The sequence below is a fragment of the Rhinolophus hipposideros genome (genome assembly GCF_964194185.1).
Source record: "Rhinolophus hipposideros genome assembly, chromosome: 20".
Lineage (NCBI taxonomy): Eukaryota > Metazoa > Chordata > Mammalia > Chiroptera > Rhinolophidae > Rhinolophus > Rhinolophus hipposideros.
In genome coordinates, this window is record NC_138066.1 from 8,899,305 (window position 1) to 8,914,461 (window position 15,157).

The following is a 15,157-nucleotide window of genomic DNA, read 5'->3' on the forward strand; positions in this document are numbered from 1 at the left end:
TCATTAGAGTATTATAAAGAGTATTTCCGCTGTTCTAAAATCCTCACTGCCCTGTCTATTTATCCCTTCCTCCCCCTGCAGTGCTTGGCAGCCTTTAATCTTCTTACTGTCTTCAGTTTTGCATTTTCCAGAATGTCATATAGTTGTAAGTATACAGTATGTAGCCTTTTCAGATTGACTTCTTTCACTTAGTAATATGCATTTAAGTTTCCTCCATGTCTTTTCATGGTCTGATTGCCCATGTCTTTCTTAGCATTGAATAATATTCCATTCCACTGTTTGGATGTACCAAATTTATCATTTCACCTACTAAAGGACATGTTGGTTGCTTACAAGTTTTGGCAATTATGAATATAGTTGCCATAAACATCTGCATGAAGTTTTTTGTGTATACATAAGTTTCCAACTCTTTAGGTAAATACCAAGGAGTGTGATTTCTGGATCATAGGTAAGAGTATGCTTAGTTTTATGAGAAATTGCTAAACTGTCTTCCAAAGTAGCTACACCATTTTGCATTCCCACCAGCAACAAATGAGAGTTCCTGTTGCTCCATATCCTCGCCTGAATTTAGTGTTTTCAGTTTCTGGATATTGGCCTTTCTAATACGCATGTGTGTAGAGGTATCTCATTGCTGTATTAATTTGCATTTTTGTGGTGACATATGATGTGGAGCATCTTTTTGTGTCCTTATTTGCCATCTGTATATCTTCTTGGGTGAGGGTCTATTAAAGTCTTTGGCCCATTAAGAGTTCTTCGTGTATTTTGGATAACAGTTCTTAATCAGATATGTCTTTTGCAAATATTTTCTCCAAAGACAAGTCTATGGCTTGTCTTTTTATCTTCTTGACAGTGCTTTTCACAGAGTAGAAATGTTAGATTTTAATGAAGTCCAGCTTATCCGTTTTTTCTTGCATGGATCATGCCTTTGGCATTGTATCCAAAGGGTCTTTGCCAGACTTCCAGTTTCCTGTTCCACATGTAAGGGAAGCTACTGCATCCTACCAACCGGTAATAAGCTGAACAGACTGAAAATTAAGAACTCTTCTTGGGTCCATTAGAGAGGGGAGGATACAGGGCAGATTGTTTCCTGCAAGATTGGAGAGACAGACATGTGAATACAGGGAGTCATGGCTGACTGGATCAGAGACTCCCAAGAAGAAACCAGCACAGGAACCAGTGCTGAGTAGAAAAACCTGAACTGTAATCAATGAATTGCTGGAGGGTCAGTGTGGACAAATCTACAATGAAAAACTGTAGGGGGACCCAGTCATAGAGGGGCCCCCACAATTTAGTGAGATTTATGTCCAGGGGATTGACCAAGTTCTCACAGCAAATATCAGAGAAAATCCCCTCATGCTTCCCGCAGAGGGAGGGAGAAAGGAACTGTTTTGGAATATGCCAGAGCACACATTCTTACCAAGGTCTGCCCTTAGGAAACTAGTTAACCAGGATTTAACCTGCCGGGGTTTTATTGGAGCCTAGTTGACCTGGGGGAAAGGAAATGCCCAACTCCAGCCCACTAGCCATCAGTCCTATGTAAAGGGGGAGAAAAAAACCTTTGAAACACATGGGATGTTCACAGTCCAGAGACATAGGCTCACTAAAAGACTGAGACCTAGTCATACGACTGTAGAACACTCTCCCTTTCTCTGCACCTTCACATTTTAGTGAAGACCTGTTGATAGCGGTTCCTTTCACCTGTATATCATGTCTGGCTGATAAGAAAAGGTAGCATACCAAAAGGCCAAAAACATAATTTGAAGAGTCAGCAGGTATCAGAACCAGACATGGTGGGGATGTTGGAATATCAGACCAGGAGTTTAAAACAACTATGATTAATATGCTAAGGACTAATGGATAAAGTAGACAGCATTGAAAAACAGATGGACAATGTAAGCAGAGAGATGGAAATCCTAAGAAAGAACCAGAAAGCAATGTAGAGATCAAAACACTGTAGCAGAAGTGAAGAATGTGTTTGATGGGCGTATTAGTAGACTGGACACAGCTGAGGAAAGAATCTCTGAGCTTGAGATATCTCAATAGAAAATGATACCTCAAAAAGTGAAAAGCAAAGAAAACAAAGACTGATTAAAAAACAGAACAGTATATCCAAGGATTGTAATGCTTGGGGCAGCCAGATGGCTCAGTTGGTTAGAGCGCGAGCTCTGAACAACAACAGGGTTGCCGATTCTATTCCCATGTAGGCCATGAGCTGTTCCCTCCACAACTAGATTGAAGGACAACGACTTGGAGCTGATGGACCCTGGGGAAACACACTGTTCCCCAATATTTCCCAATAAAAATTAAAAAGAAGAAGTTGTAACGTGTAATGTGAATGCCAGATGGAAAAGAAAGAGAGAAAGGAACATAAGAAATATTTGAAACAGTGATGGGGAATTTCCCCCAAATTAATTTCAGACACCAAACCACAGACCCAGGAAGGTCAGAAAACACCAGGCAGGATAAATACAAAACAAAAAAACAAAACAAGAAAAACCCACACCAAGGCATATAAGTTTGAAACTAGAAAATCAAAGATAAAGTTCTGAAAGAATCCAGAAGAAAAAAATACCTCACCTATAGAGGAACAAAGATAAAAATTACATTCAACTTCTCAGAAACCATGCAAGCAAGAAGACAATAGAGGTAAACTATTTAAAATGTCCCAAGAAAAAAACCCCACCAACCTAGAATTCTGTACTCTGAAATTATCCTTCAGAACTGAAGGAGAAATAAAGCCTTTCTTAGGCAAACAAAAATTGAAGGAATTTGTTACCAGCAGACCTGCGTTACAAGAAATGTTTTTAAAGTTCTTCAGAGAGAGGCAAAATAATATAGATCAAAAACTTGGGTCTACATAAAGAAAGGAGGAATATCAAAGAAGGAATAAGTGAATTCTTTAAAAAAAAAAAAGTCATTGCCATACCCAAGATCATCCAGGTTTTTTCCTGTTTTATCTTCTAAGAGCTTTATAGTTTTGTGTTTTACGTCTAGATCTGTGATCCATTTTGAGTTAATTTTTGCGAAGGATTTAAGGTCTGTGTCTAGATTCTTTTTTTTTTTTTTTTGCATGTGAATGTTCAGTTGTTTCAGAACAATTTGTTGAAAAGACTGTCTTTGCTCCATTTTATTACCTTTGCTCCTTTGTCAAAGATCAGTTGACTATATTTATGTGGGTGTATTTCTGGGTTCTCTATTGTGTTCCATTGATCTATTTGTCTATTTTTTCACCAGTATCCCACAGTCTTGATTACTATGTTTGTAGTAAATCTTGAAGTCAGGTAATGTCAGCCCTCCAACTTTGTTTTCTTTCCTTCAATATTGTGTAGGCTATTCTGGGTTTTTTGCTTCTCCAGATAAACTTTAGAATCAGTTTGTTGATAGCCACAAAATAGCTTCCTGGGATTTTGATTGAAATTGCATTGAATCTGTAGATCAAATTGGGAAGAACTGACATACTGGCAATACTGAGTTTTTCTGTCCGTGAACATAGAATATTTATTCATTTATTTAGTTCTTTTTTGGTTTCATTTATTGGTGTTTTGTAGTTTTTCTCATACAGATCTTGTACATCTTTTGTTAGATTTATACCTAAGTATTTTGTCTTTGGGGTGCTAATGGAAACCGTAGTGTATTTTTAATTTCAAATTCCACTCACTCATTGCTGGCATATGGGAAAGTGATTGACATTTGTGTATTAGCCTTGTATCCTACAACCTTGCTGTAATCGCTTATTAGTTTCAGGGGATTTTTTGTTGATTGTTTTAGATTTTTTTTATAGACCATCATGTCATCTGCAACCAAAGAAAGTTTTATTTATTTCAAATCTGTATACTCTTCATTTTTGTTGTTGTTGTTGAATTGCATTAGCTAGAATTTCCAGTACAGTGTTGAAAAGGAGTAGTGAGTGGAACATCCTCGCCTTGTATCTGATCTTAGTGGGAAAGCTTTGAGTTTCTCACCGTTAACTAAGATGTTAGCTGTGGGGCTTTTGTTGGTGTTCTTTATCAAGTTGAGGACATTCCCATATGTTCCTAGTTTACCGAGAATTTTATCATTAAAGGGTATTGGATTTTGTCACATACCTTTTCTGCATCTAGTGATATGATCAAGTGATTTTTTTTGTTGTTGTTGTTTGCCTGTGGGTTTGATGGATTACATTAATTAATTTTTGAATATCGAACTAGCCTTGCATACCTGGGATATGTCCCACTTGATTGTGGTGTATATATATTTTTTTCTGCATTGTTGGATTTGATTTGCTACTATTTTTTGAGGATTTTTACATATATATTCATGATTGATATTGGTCTGTGGTTTTCTTGTAATGTGTTTGTCTAGTTTTGGTATTAATATAATGTTGGCCTCATTGAATGACTTAGGAAGTATTCCCTCTGCTTCTATCCTCTGAAAGAGATTGTAGAGAATCGTAATTTCTTCTATAAATGTTGGTGGAATTCAACAGTGAACCCATCTAGCCTGGTGCTTTCTCTTTTGAGAGGCTATTAATTGTTAATTCAATTTCTTTAATAAGTATGGGACTATTCCGATTGTCTGTTGTGTGAGTTTTGGCAGCTTGTGTCTTTCTAGGTTATCAAATTTGTGGGCATAGAGTTCATAATATTTCTTTATTATCCTTTTGAATGTCCATAAGATCTGTAGTAATGTTTCCACTTAGAAGTGTACTGTTTAATCTCCACATATTTGGCGATTTTTAAGTTATCTTTCTGATATTATTTTCTAGTTTAATTCTTTGTAGTCTGAGAGCAAACATTGTATGGTTTCTATTCTTTTAAACTTGTTAAGGTGTGTTTTATGGATCAGACTGTGGTCTGTCTTGAGGATTATCCCCTGTAAGCTTGAAAAGAATGTTTATTCTGCTGTCATTTAATAAAGTAGTCTATAGATATCCATTATGTCTAGTTGATTGATGGTGTTGTTGAATTTAAGTAGTTTTACTGATTTTCTGCCTGCTTGATCTGTCCATTTCTGATAGAGGGGTGTTGAGTCTCCTACTATGATAGTGAATTCATCTATTTCTCCTTGCAGTTTTATTACTTTTTGTCTTGTGTAGTTTGATGCTTTGTTATTAGATACATATACATTAAGGATTGTTATGTCTTTTTGGAGAATTGGCCCCTTTATCATTATGTAATGCCCCTCTTTATGCCTGATAACTTTATTTGTTTTGAAGGCTACTCTGAAATTAATATAACTACTCCTGCTTTCTTTTGACAAGTGTTGGCATGGTGTATCTTTCTCCATCCATTTACTTTTAATTTATATGTGTCTTTATGTTTAAAGTGGTGTTCTTGTAGACATTTAGTTGGCTCCTTTTTTTCCATCCAATCTGACAGTCTCTGTCTTTTAATTGGTATAGTTTTACTTCTTTATTTCATTGTAGATGCCGTTTATATCTTTTTCTTGCCTTATTACACTTGCTACAACTTCTAATATAGTTGAGTTGAATAGAAGTGATAAGAGTAGACATCCTTGCCTTGTTTCTAGTCTTAGGAAAGAAGCATTCATTAGGAAGCCAGGCATTGGGAATTTTTATTTGTATAGTACTGCATATTTTATATCTCTAGAAATATCCTTGAAATTTTTTTTCTGGGATTCAGTTATTTGGGTCTTGCTTTGTAAGTCTGACAAGAGTAAAGTTTATTTTAGAGAGGGGATCAGCAGACTGTGACCTGTGGGCCACATCTGGCCTGCCAGCTGTTTTTGTATGGTTTGCAAGCTAAAAATGGTTTTTCCATTTCAAGCAGTTCCAAATAGTCAAAAGAAGAATATTCTGTGACAGTAAACATTATATAAAATTCAAAGTTCAAATCCATAAATAAAATTTTATGGGAACACAGCCATGCTCATTCATTTTATGTATTATCTATGGATGCTTTCCTGCTACAATGGCAGAGTTAAGTAGTTGCACTAGACACCATATGAACCACAAAGCCTGAAATATTTGCTATCTGGCCCTTTACAAAAGTATTTGCTTACTCTAGTCTAGAGATAATTTACACCACTACTGAGCTAAAACCATTATGAATATTCTCGCTGATGCCCTATGAATTAGGAGGTGACCTGGTCAGTCTGCATATGAACTGTATCCAACACTGTTTGAGCTCAGAGGATCATTCTCTCTGTCCCTTTCAGGTGGCTTTTTTTCCCTAGGCTTGGTTAGTTTCCTCACATAAATGCCCTGATAACACTCAACGGAAGCCTCAAAATGAATCCTGTGTAAATCTCCAGAATTTTCTCTCTGTGCACCTCTCTCCTCCCTGGTTCTGTGCCCTACATACCTTGTCACCTTGACCTATTTGGATTCTTCTCAACTCATGGAGACTGCCCAGCTCCATCCCCACACCACGGCCTGAGAACTGTCTCAAAGCCGTAATCTGGGGCAGTCATAGAACTCATCTCATTTGTTTCCCATCTCTCAGGGATCAAGGTCCTTCAATTCATGTCGTCCATGTCCTGAAACTGCTGTTTTGTATATTTTGCCTGTGGTTTTGTGTTTTCTTTTCTAGTTATTTCAGGCTAGAAGTAAATCTGGTCTCTGTCAGTCAGTCCAACTTGGCCAGAAATAGAAGCCTAATTCTCTTTTGAACTCCTTTTTCATAGTGAAATTATCCAGTAAATGGGACACTGTGCCTCTCTTGTGTCTATTTCTTCATACTTCACCCATGGTCATGTTTGAAGCAAAGTGAAAAAATTAAGAGCAATGCAGCTGTATACATAGCACAACCATACATCTGCAGTGCTTTTATTCTTCAGGATTCATGGTTCCTCAAAAGCATGTCTTGCTAGATAATACTAATGAATTTTCTGGTATCGTTGCTTTTTGGCAGGGAAAGTTGTTTTCAGTGAGGAAAAGCCTCCCTGTCACTGAGAAGGTGCTACATTTAGTGATTGCTGTAGGTTGGGTGTGAGACGATGCCACCGGCAAGGTTTTGTCATTGAGTCTCCAAGACAGAGAGCATCCTTACTGAGATGTGCACCCTTTGAGAGCCTCCTGGCCTTTGGGGTTTGTTGGAGGGGTGGGGAGGTGAAGGAATTGAGGGGAGTAGCAGCACATATCGCAGGTCCGTTTGCTTTTCTCCTTTTACCTTTGTGTTTTGAAATACTGTATCCCCGTTTGCTTTCCTAGTAAGCTGATTTTGAAGAATAAACACAGAAATGGAAGTCATCTTTCCATAAAACCCTTACTGGCCTTTTCTCTGCCTCCGGAAGCTTGGTGATGTGCTGAGGTTGCTACGGTTTTGCTTCACTGCCAGGTCCTGTACTAGGTATAAAGAAAGAACCACGAAGGGTCATTTTTAACTTCCTTTTGCCGTGGTAACCTGTTAGCCTTTCTGTACTTCAGTGGACCCTTAGAAACATTTTGAAAATCACCCTAAAATAACAATTTATTGGTAGAACTTAGACTCAAGGCAACGAATGCCTTCCTTTCCTAACCTAGAGGCTAGGCCTCATGACAGTCAGTCAGTCAGTCAAGGCTTCTGTACGACGTAAGCTGCAATTTAGGCACAAATGGACATCAGGCAGAAGATGGATGAGATGATGACAAGCGCTAGATCACCTCAAAAATCCCTGAGATCGAATAAAGGAAGGTAGCTTTTTGATTAGTATATAGACCCTTGTCTGTCAGTCGATGGCAGACCTGGGAGAAGTTACGAGGTATCGTTCTATCTTGACTCAGGAGGTTTCTTTTAATAGAGTTTCCTAATTAGCTCCGTCTATTCTTACCGTTACTCTACAGGTGTTCTTTCTAGTTTCTAGTAGAAAGTTGCACATTAATTCTGGATTTCTGTGTTCTTAGGCCTCTAAATATTTTCATGTGAAATAGTGGTGGGGAAGGTGGCTAGTCAGATTCCATTTTATACCGGCAAATCTTAGTAGCTAATCTTTGAACCCTTGCAATCACAACTTCACAGACAACTTTCTTTAAAGATACTCTTTCTTATATCTGTCACCTAGACCAGGATTGCTTTACTAAAATCTGAAAATAAAAACAAAAAGAAAAACGTCTCTTCTTAGATCTTGCTCTGAGTCTTTCCAACGTAGTGATTAATTTTACCCTAATCTTTTAGTGTGATTTAATCTTTGCCTCAGTCGTTCCTTACTTCTCTTTATTCAGGGAGAGTTCCTTCTATATGTTCAACGTGTTTCCATTGCTTCTCTCTAGGTACCAGACAACACAGCATTAACTTCTTTTCTATCACCTAAACCCGGCTCTCTGATATTGACCAGAAATCCTTTCATATGTCTAGCACAGATATCATTTCTTTTTTCTACAAACCTAGAAGGCCCTCTGGTCATTCCTTGCTTTAAAACTTCATTTATAATGTACTTGCTCTGTGCCGCCCGTGGGGCTCAGAACTGGGACAAAGAAAGAAAAGGAAGACACAGTCTCAACCCTTGTCAAGTGCTCACTCAGGGGTCTGAGGAAGGTCCCTCTGTTTTATTGACTTGTTAAAATGTTGGTAACATTTTGCCGTGGAAAATGTCAAACGTGTAAAAGTAGAGCAAGAGTGATTTCATTGTACCCATCAATTGCTTCAGCAGTTATTAACTCATAATCCACCTTGTTTCATCTATATGTCTACCCACCTACCCATCCCCTGGATTATTTTTGAAGCAATTCTCAGGCATTATTTCATTGGTGAATATTCCAGAATATATCTGTAAAGTATGTTTTTAAAAGATTAGGGCTTTAAAAAAAAGTAGAATACCATCTTCACCCCTAACAAGTTAACAATTCCTTAATATAATTAAATATCAGCCAGTGTTCAGGTTTCTATGATTGTCCTATGATTTTTTTTTTTTTTTAGGTTGTTCACTTCAGGATCTGTATGTCGTCTGCACATTGCAACTAGTCGATATGTCCCTTAAGTTTCTTTACTAAATAGTTTCTTTACTAAATAGGTAAATTTTCTTTACTAATAGGTACCTTTACCAGCGCGCGCTCTCTCTTTCTGGTTTTTTTTTTCCTGCAGGAGGTATTGCAAAAATTTCTTGGTTGAAGAAACAAAGTCATTTGCTCAGTAGTTTCCTACCATCTAGATCTTGCTATCTGTATCCCCACATATTAAAATGCTCCTCTGTTCCACATTTTCTGTAAATTGGTAGTTAGATTTAGAGGCTTGATCAGAATCAAGTGTGTTATTTTTGGCAAGAATGCAGCATAATGACTGTCTCTTTAGTTTTAATCTACAGCCACCAGATATTCCTTTCACAATTACATAATATTCAGTTAGAAGATGGTTTTTCTGAATATGTAAAGATAGGAAGTCTCCAAACACCTAATTATTCCAAAGTGATTTTCAAAAAAAAAAAAAAAAGATTGTATTAGTTTTCTATTGCTATCATAATAAATTAGTACAAACTTAGTGACTTAAAATGTAAATTTATTACCTCACAGTTCTATAGGTCAGAAATTCAGTGTGGGTCTCACTGGGCTAAGATCAAGGTATTGGCAGGGCTGGGTTCCTTTCTGGAGGCTGCAGCGGAGAATTCATCCCCTTGCCTTTTCCTGCTTCTAGGGGATCATCGTCCCTAGGGTCGTGATCCCCTTCTTGAATCTTCAAAGCCAGCAAGTTGTGTCCTCTCTGACCCTTCTTCATGTCTCCCTAGACCGCAGCCGGGAAAGGTTCTCTGTTTGAAGGGCTCCTATGATTACACTGGGTTCACCTGGATAATCCAGAATAATCTCCCTTGTCAGATTCCTTAACGTTAATCAGAACTGTGAAGTTCCTTTTGCCATGTAAAGTCATATATGCACATGTTCTGGGGATTAGGGCGTGGATCTCTTTAGGGGGGCATTATTCTATGTGGCATGGTGGGCATCCAGTTTTTAGAAATTAATGCCATTATAAAATTGAAGAATGGTTAATAGAGTATGGTATATTGCAAAGGGTCTATTATGGTATGACTTGGGATATGTGATACGATAGTGCAGATTACAGTAACGAGCTATCATTATGACATCATAGGAGTTTTGCATGGTTCTGCATGGCTGTCTGCATGATTCTTGATTGTTTACATTTTTGCAAATAGCAGCATTTTATTTTGTTCATTGTCTCTAAGGGGGCCATACCACCTCCCCTTAGAAAAGCTGCTTTAGGACTTGGAGAAGCTCAGGTTGTCACTACGATTATTAGCCACACAGCATCTCCGTTACCTGGTCCTTCTGTGTCTTTGGACTGTGGAATGAAAATTTACGGTAGCACTTATACGTAGTGAGGAGGAGCTAAGTTCTTATAAAAATGATTTGAGTGGAGTAGAATTTTTAGCCCTCTTTCTGTTTTGCATTAGAGAGATAACCTCTAGGTAGGTAAGGCAGACAGAGAGTCAAAGTTGAGAGGAAAGAGTGCAAGTGTAGGTTTTTTCCATTCATAATCTATGTCTCTATTAGATAAAGCAACTTTATAACTTTAGTGATTCTTTTCCTAATGACAGCTGGAGAGGAATCTCCTTTCCTCTTTTTGAATTGTTTTACCTTTTAATTCACGTTGACACTTGACCCTCACTCCTATATATAGATTATTTTTGGTTTGCATTTAGCATTCTATAATATTGGTCATCCTATAGCAGCACTGGTTGATGATAGATTTATCTTGGAGGCCATCCAAGAGGTTGTTGCTAAAGACCAAAAGGACCTCATTATAATGTGATTTTGCTATAAAATGGTCCCTTAGAACGATCCCTGGAGACAGCAGGTCATTTGTATAGTTTAAAAAGTACGAAGTGTCAAAAAATGTCACTAAGGGGTCCTTACCTCACACCATTAGTTTAAATAAATTCCAGATGAATTAACGAGTTAAGTGTAATGGCTTAATTCCATAAAAAGACTAGGAAAAAAATAAAAGTAAATGTTAACGTGATCTTGGATAAGAAGACCTTTGTGATTTCTGCTTTTGTAGATATGCCTTTTTGTGAAGCAGTCATTTAAAAATCCCCATCAACAAATGAAGCTGCAATTGGCATGTTACCCTCATCTGGCATGTTGCTTGGGTAGAAAGAGTCCTTAGAGTCAGCCTCAGAATTTTCTTCCAACTGTACCTGAAAGCAAAGGAAAAAGTTCTCACAGAGATCACTGAGACTGCCTAGTTAAAAAAAACACAAACCAATATCAAATTTTAAAGAAAGGATTTTGAGTAACTTGAATTCTCTTTAAATTTTCAAAATCTAGGAAAGTAATACATTTTTTTAAAAAAATGCTGTTTTACTATCTATTATTTTATTTCCTGGTTTTTTTTACCTAATAACATATCATGGACTTCTTTCAACATCAAAATATACATGGGCAATATCACTTTTAATGGCTATATAGTGTTTTCCTATGTGGATATACTATATGTTTTTAAACAAATCACTGTTTGGGCATTTAGCTACTTTCTAATTTTTCACAATTGTAAATGTATCAGTGTGAGTCCAATCGGGAGAGAGAAAGTTGAACAGGGAAAGTTTAATATACAAACTTATTAACTATGACAGGGAATTAGAGTAATGAAGGATTTGCTGGCAAGAAGAGAACAGAAAGAAATAGCAGGTAAGGTGCGGTCACTAACCCTCAGGCTGAGATCGATAGCACAAGGAAATGCCCCGTGTCCCCTGGGTTGAGATGCAGACCTTGTGGAGGGGGGCACAGCTGGGGGTCACTGGATTTCAGGGAAGTTGCTAGAATCTGCCTTCTGGGGTGCCGGGGAATACCGTTCATGGGGAAGTGTCTAACTGGAGGCACTCTGTTATAAAGCTGCCCAAGGAGGCGGTGTATCGGGAGAAGTTGCTGGCCTCGGGGTGCAGCTGGCCACTGTCCCCTGAAGGAGCTGGACACTGAAGAAGCCATAAGCACTGCAGGGGCCTGTCAAGAGAGCAGGCTGGAGGCAGGATGCAGAACCCTTTCCTCCTGTAATGTCTCTGCATTCCCCTCCACTGACAAAGCTGGTAAAGGAAAAAATATTGAGAGGATCCACCCTGATCCATTTCACAGAGCCGTCAAAAAGGGTGAACTTGGAGCTAAAAGGCAATAAATTGATAACCAGCACAGCGAGCAGTGTTTCAACATCCTTGTACATACATCATTGCAGACTATCTGAATGTTTTCTTACATACATTCCTAGACATAGAATTGATAGATTAAAAAGGTAGGCACAGGGAGATGAGGGTAAGGGGGATCAAATACATGGTGATGGAAGGAGAACTGACTCTGGCTGGTGAACACACAATGGGATTTATAGATGATGTAATACAGAATTGTACACCTGAAATCTATGTAATTTCATTAACAATTGTCACCCCAATAAATTTAATTAATTAATTAATTATTAATTTAAAAAAAGGTAGGCACAATTTGCTCTCTAGAAAGGTGTGGTATATTACCCATCCTCCTGTGGCCTTGCTACTTAGGAGCTTCTAGTTCTTCACACTTTAGTTAACCCTGGGTATTAGCATTCTTTTTCATTTTTATTTCCTGTCTATATCCTTTACTTATTTAAAAAAATTGGAAGATTCAGTCTCTCTTATTGATTTGTACATGCTCTTTATGTATTAAGTACTGGAAAGTTAAAATGCTTGTGAGTCAGGGGCGACCGCTTAGCTCAATTGGTTAGAGCGCCATGCTCTTAACAACAAGGTTGCCGGGTCGATCCCCACATGGGCCATTGTGAGCTGCGCCCTCCACAACTAGATTGAAACAACTACTTGACTTGGAGTTGATGAGTCCTGGAAAAAACACAAACACACTTAAGTAAATAAAAGTTAAAAAAATAGTTTATGTAGTCAAATCTTGCATTACTTCATTTTGAATATTTAAAAATTTAATTCACCTGGAAATCATTTTAGGTTAAGGCATGAGTTGGGTATTTAATTTTTTCTTTATTTTGTTCCAATAATGTTAATTGTTTTCTCTTTTTCCAATCGATTAAAAATGTTCCATTTATCATTTATTGAATTGTGTTATAGGCTTGGGTATATTTCTGGACCTTCAATTATTTTACTTTGATTTTTAGTTACTTGTACTTTTTCTTTCAGAACAGGACGCAGGCCTTGATGCCCTTTCCTCTATCATAAGTCGTCAAAAACAAATGGGGCAAGAAATTGGGAATGAGCTGGATGAACAAAATGGTAAGAACAAGTCTAAGATGGACTAAATTTGCCATCAGTATAAATATTGAAGGCTTGAATATTTGTTAAATGATTTTAATGTTACAAACCATGTAAGTAGTTAAATATCCATGGATTATTATATTTAATTCAATTGAGGATGGTTTGGCAGATTTAGATTGTAGTAACTAAATACTATGTAAAGAAATTTGATGACAAATTTACCGTTCTCTGTAGCTGCTTTTGAAAATGCTTTGTTTTAGGATCCATTTATTTCAAGAGCTTTCCTTTATGTGTAATGCAGTGAAATTGGTTTGCGTATTGTATGCTGCCTCAAGGCACAGCAAAACTGCGGGGACTCCGTGTCATCTCATGCCTGGTGTATCTGGCTCCTCTTCCATCGTAAGTGCCAGGCTGCTGGGCAAAAAAGTGCTCAAAGATCTTTATTTAGGGCTTGATGTGACACATCTGGTTGGAGATAGATTAATTTGCAAACCACAAGCATGATGGCTTTGGGGAAAACAGCTTTAACTTGAGAGCCTACCCAAAAGGCTCCTGTGCGCGAGGTGTGCGGTCTGAGGGGACAGGAGCCGGAATGAGAGTTGTAGCATTAGGAATGGAGAAGAGTGGATGGAGGCAGGGGACTGATGGCTCTTTAACTGTGATAGACACAGTCAGGGGAATTGGGAGGGTCACTGGTTTGGTGATCATAAGTCCAGTTTGGACGTGTCCAATCAGAGATGCTAGTGAGATCTGAGTTGAAGTATTGAGTAGACAGTGGCAGATATGGTACCAGAGCTCAGTGAGAGGCCAGGACCAATGAGAAGAGATGTGAGAAGCTTCGGCATAGAGGTGATGTGTGAAAGTTTAGTTTCAGTGAAGCCCCTACTATGTGCTAAGCACTTTCATCTGTGTCATTTCATTTCATCAGAACACAGCATCATGATGGCAGTGTTACCTGTTTTTGTTAGAGATGAAGCTCAGAGCAGCTGAGGGACCTCCTAATGTGACATTACTTAGGCATGACAGAACTGAAATTCCAACGCAGGGCTTCTGATTCTAATGTGACTGCCTTTTCTATTATGTTAGCTTCCTCTCTGAGGAAGACAAAGTAGGGAGAGAAAAGCTAAAAAGTAAGGGATTGTAAGGCTCATGATAGAGTGATTTTCAAGTAAAGTTACCACGTATGAGTGAGCATGGAAGCCCTGGGAGTAAGCAAATGCTTGCTCTGGAGGGAGGGCTGCCCCTGTCGAAATTGTACAAGTAGTCCTTTTCTTGGTCTCTACGAAGAATGAGTTCATTTGTTCCCGCAGTACTGTTCCATTTATCCATCATAAATAAATAAGTAAATCCCATCTTCTATCATCTATCATAAATACATAGATTACTAAAGCAAATGGAGAAACTCTCTCTTTACAATCCTAATAGTGGTTTTTAGTAGTTTAAGCACAGAGAGGTGGACAGTTTAGTCCTTTTCCTGATGGTGGTAATGTGAATATGCTAATTCGTGTGTTTGCATATAATTCAGTTATTGGCCAGTTTCTGCCTTGAGAGTATTGGTAAGAAACTTAGCTCTGTAGAAAATCTGTCTATCATATGTACAAGTGTTCTTTATTCCAAGGAAATTTAGTCTGTTCAATGAGCCCGACTAAAGAGGACGCCAGCCACCATAAGGGTGAAGCGTGCCCATCCTATGATGTGCTTAGGTAAGCCACTGGGCAGTGATCTATGGGTCAGTGGTACACACTTTAGTGAGGTGACATGCTGACTTCCCACATGAAATCACCATATATTTTTCCTACATAAGCAATCACACCAACATGTCCTTGCCTTTTCTCTAGTTCAATGGTTATCATACTTTGCTGCATATTAGAAACATCTGAGGAGCTTTTAAACCTCCCAAAGCCCAGGTCAAACCTGAGTTAGTTTCCTGTTGCTGTTCTAACAAATTATCAGACTTAGTGGCTTAAAATAACACACATTTATTCCCTTGCAGTTCTGAAGATCAGAAGTCTGAAATCAGTGTCACTGGACTGAAATCAAGGTGCCC

The 15,157-nt window shown here is 38.1% G+C and overlaps 1 protein-coding gene across 3 annotated transcripts in view; it reads left to right on the plus strand.

The window, feature by feature from the left end:
- The window catches only part of STX8 (syntaxin 8), a 238,348-nt gene that overhangs the window by 49,334 nt on the left and 173,857 nt on the right, over positions 1 to 15,157 (plus strand). For all 3 annotated transcript variants that reach the window (XM_081029146.1, XM_081029145.1, XM_081029147.1), the window contains exon 6: positions 13,036 to 13,128. In XM_081029146.1, the coding sequence (XP_080885272.1) occupies positions 13,036 to 13,128 (93 nt within the window). The remainder of the gene's footprint in view (positions 1 to 13,035; positions 13,129 to 15,157) is intronic.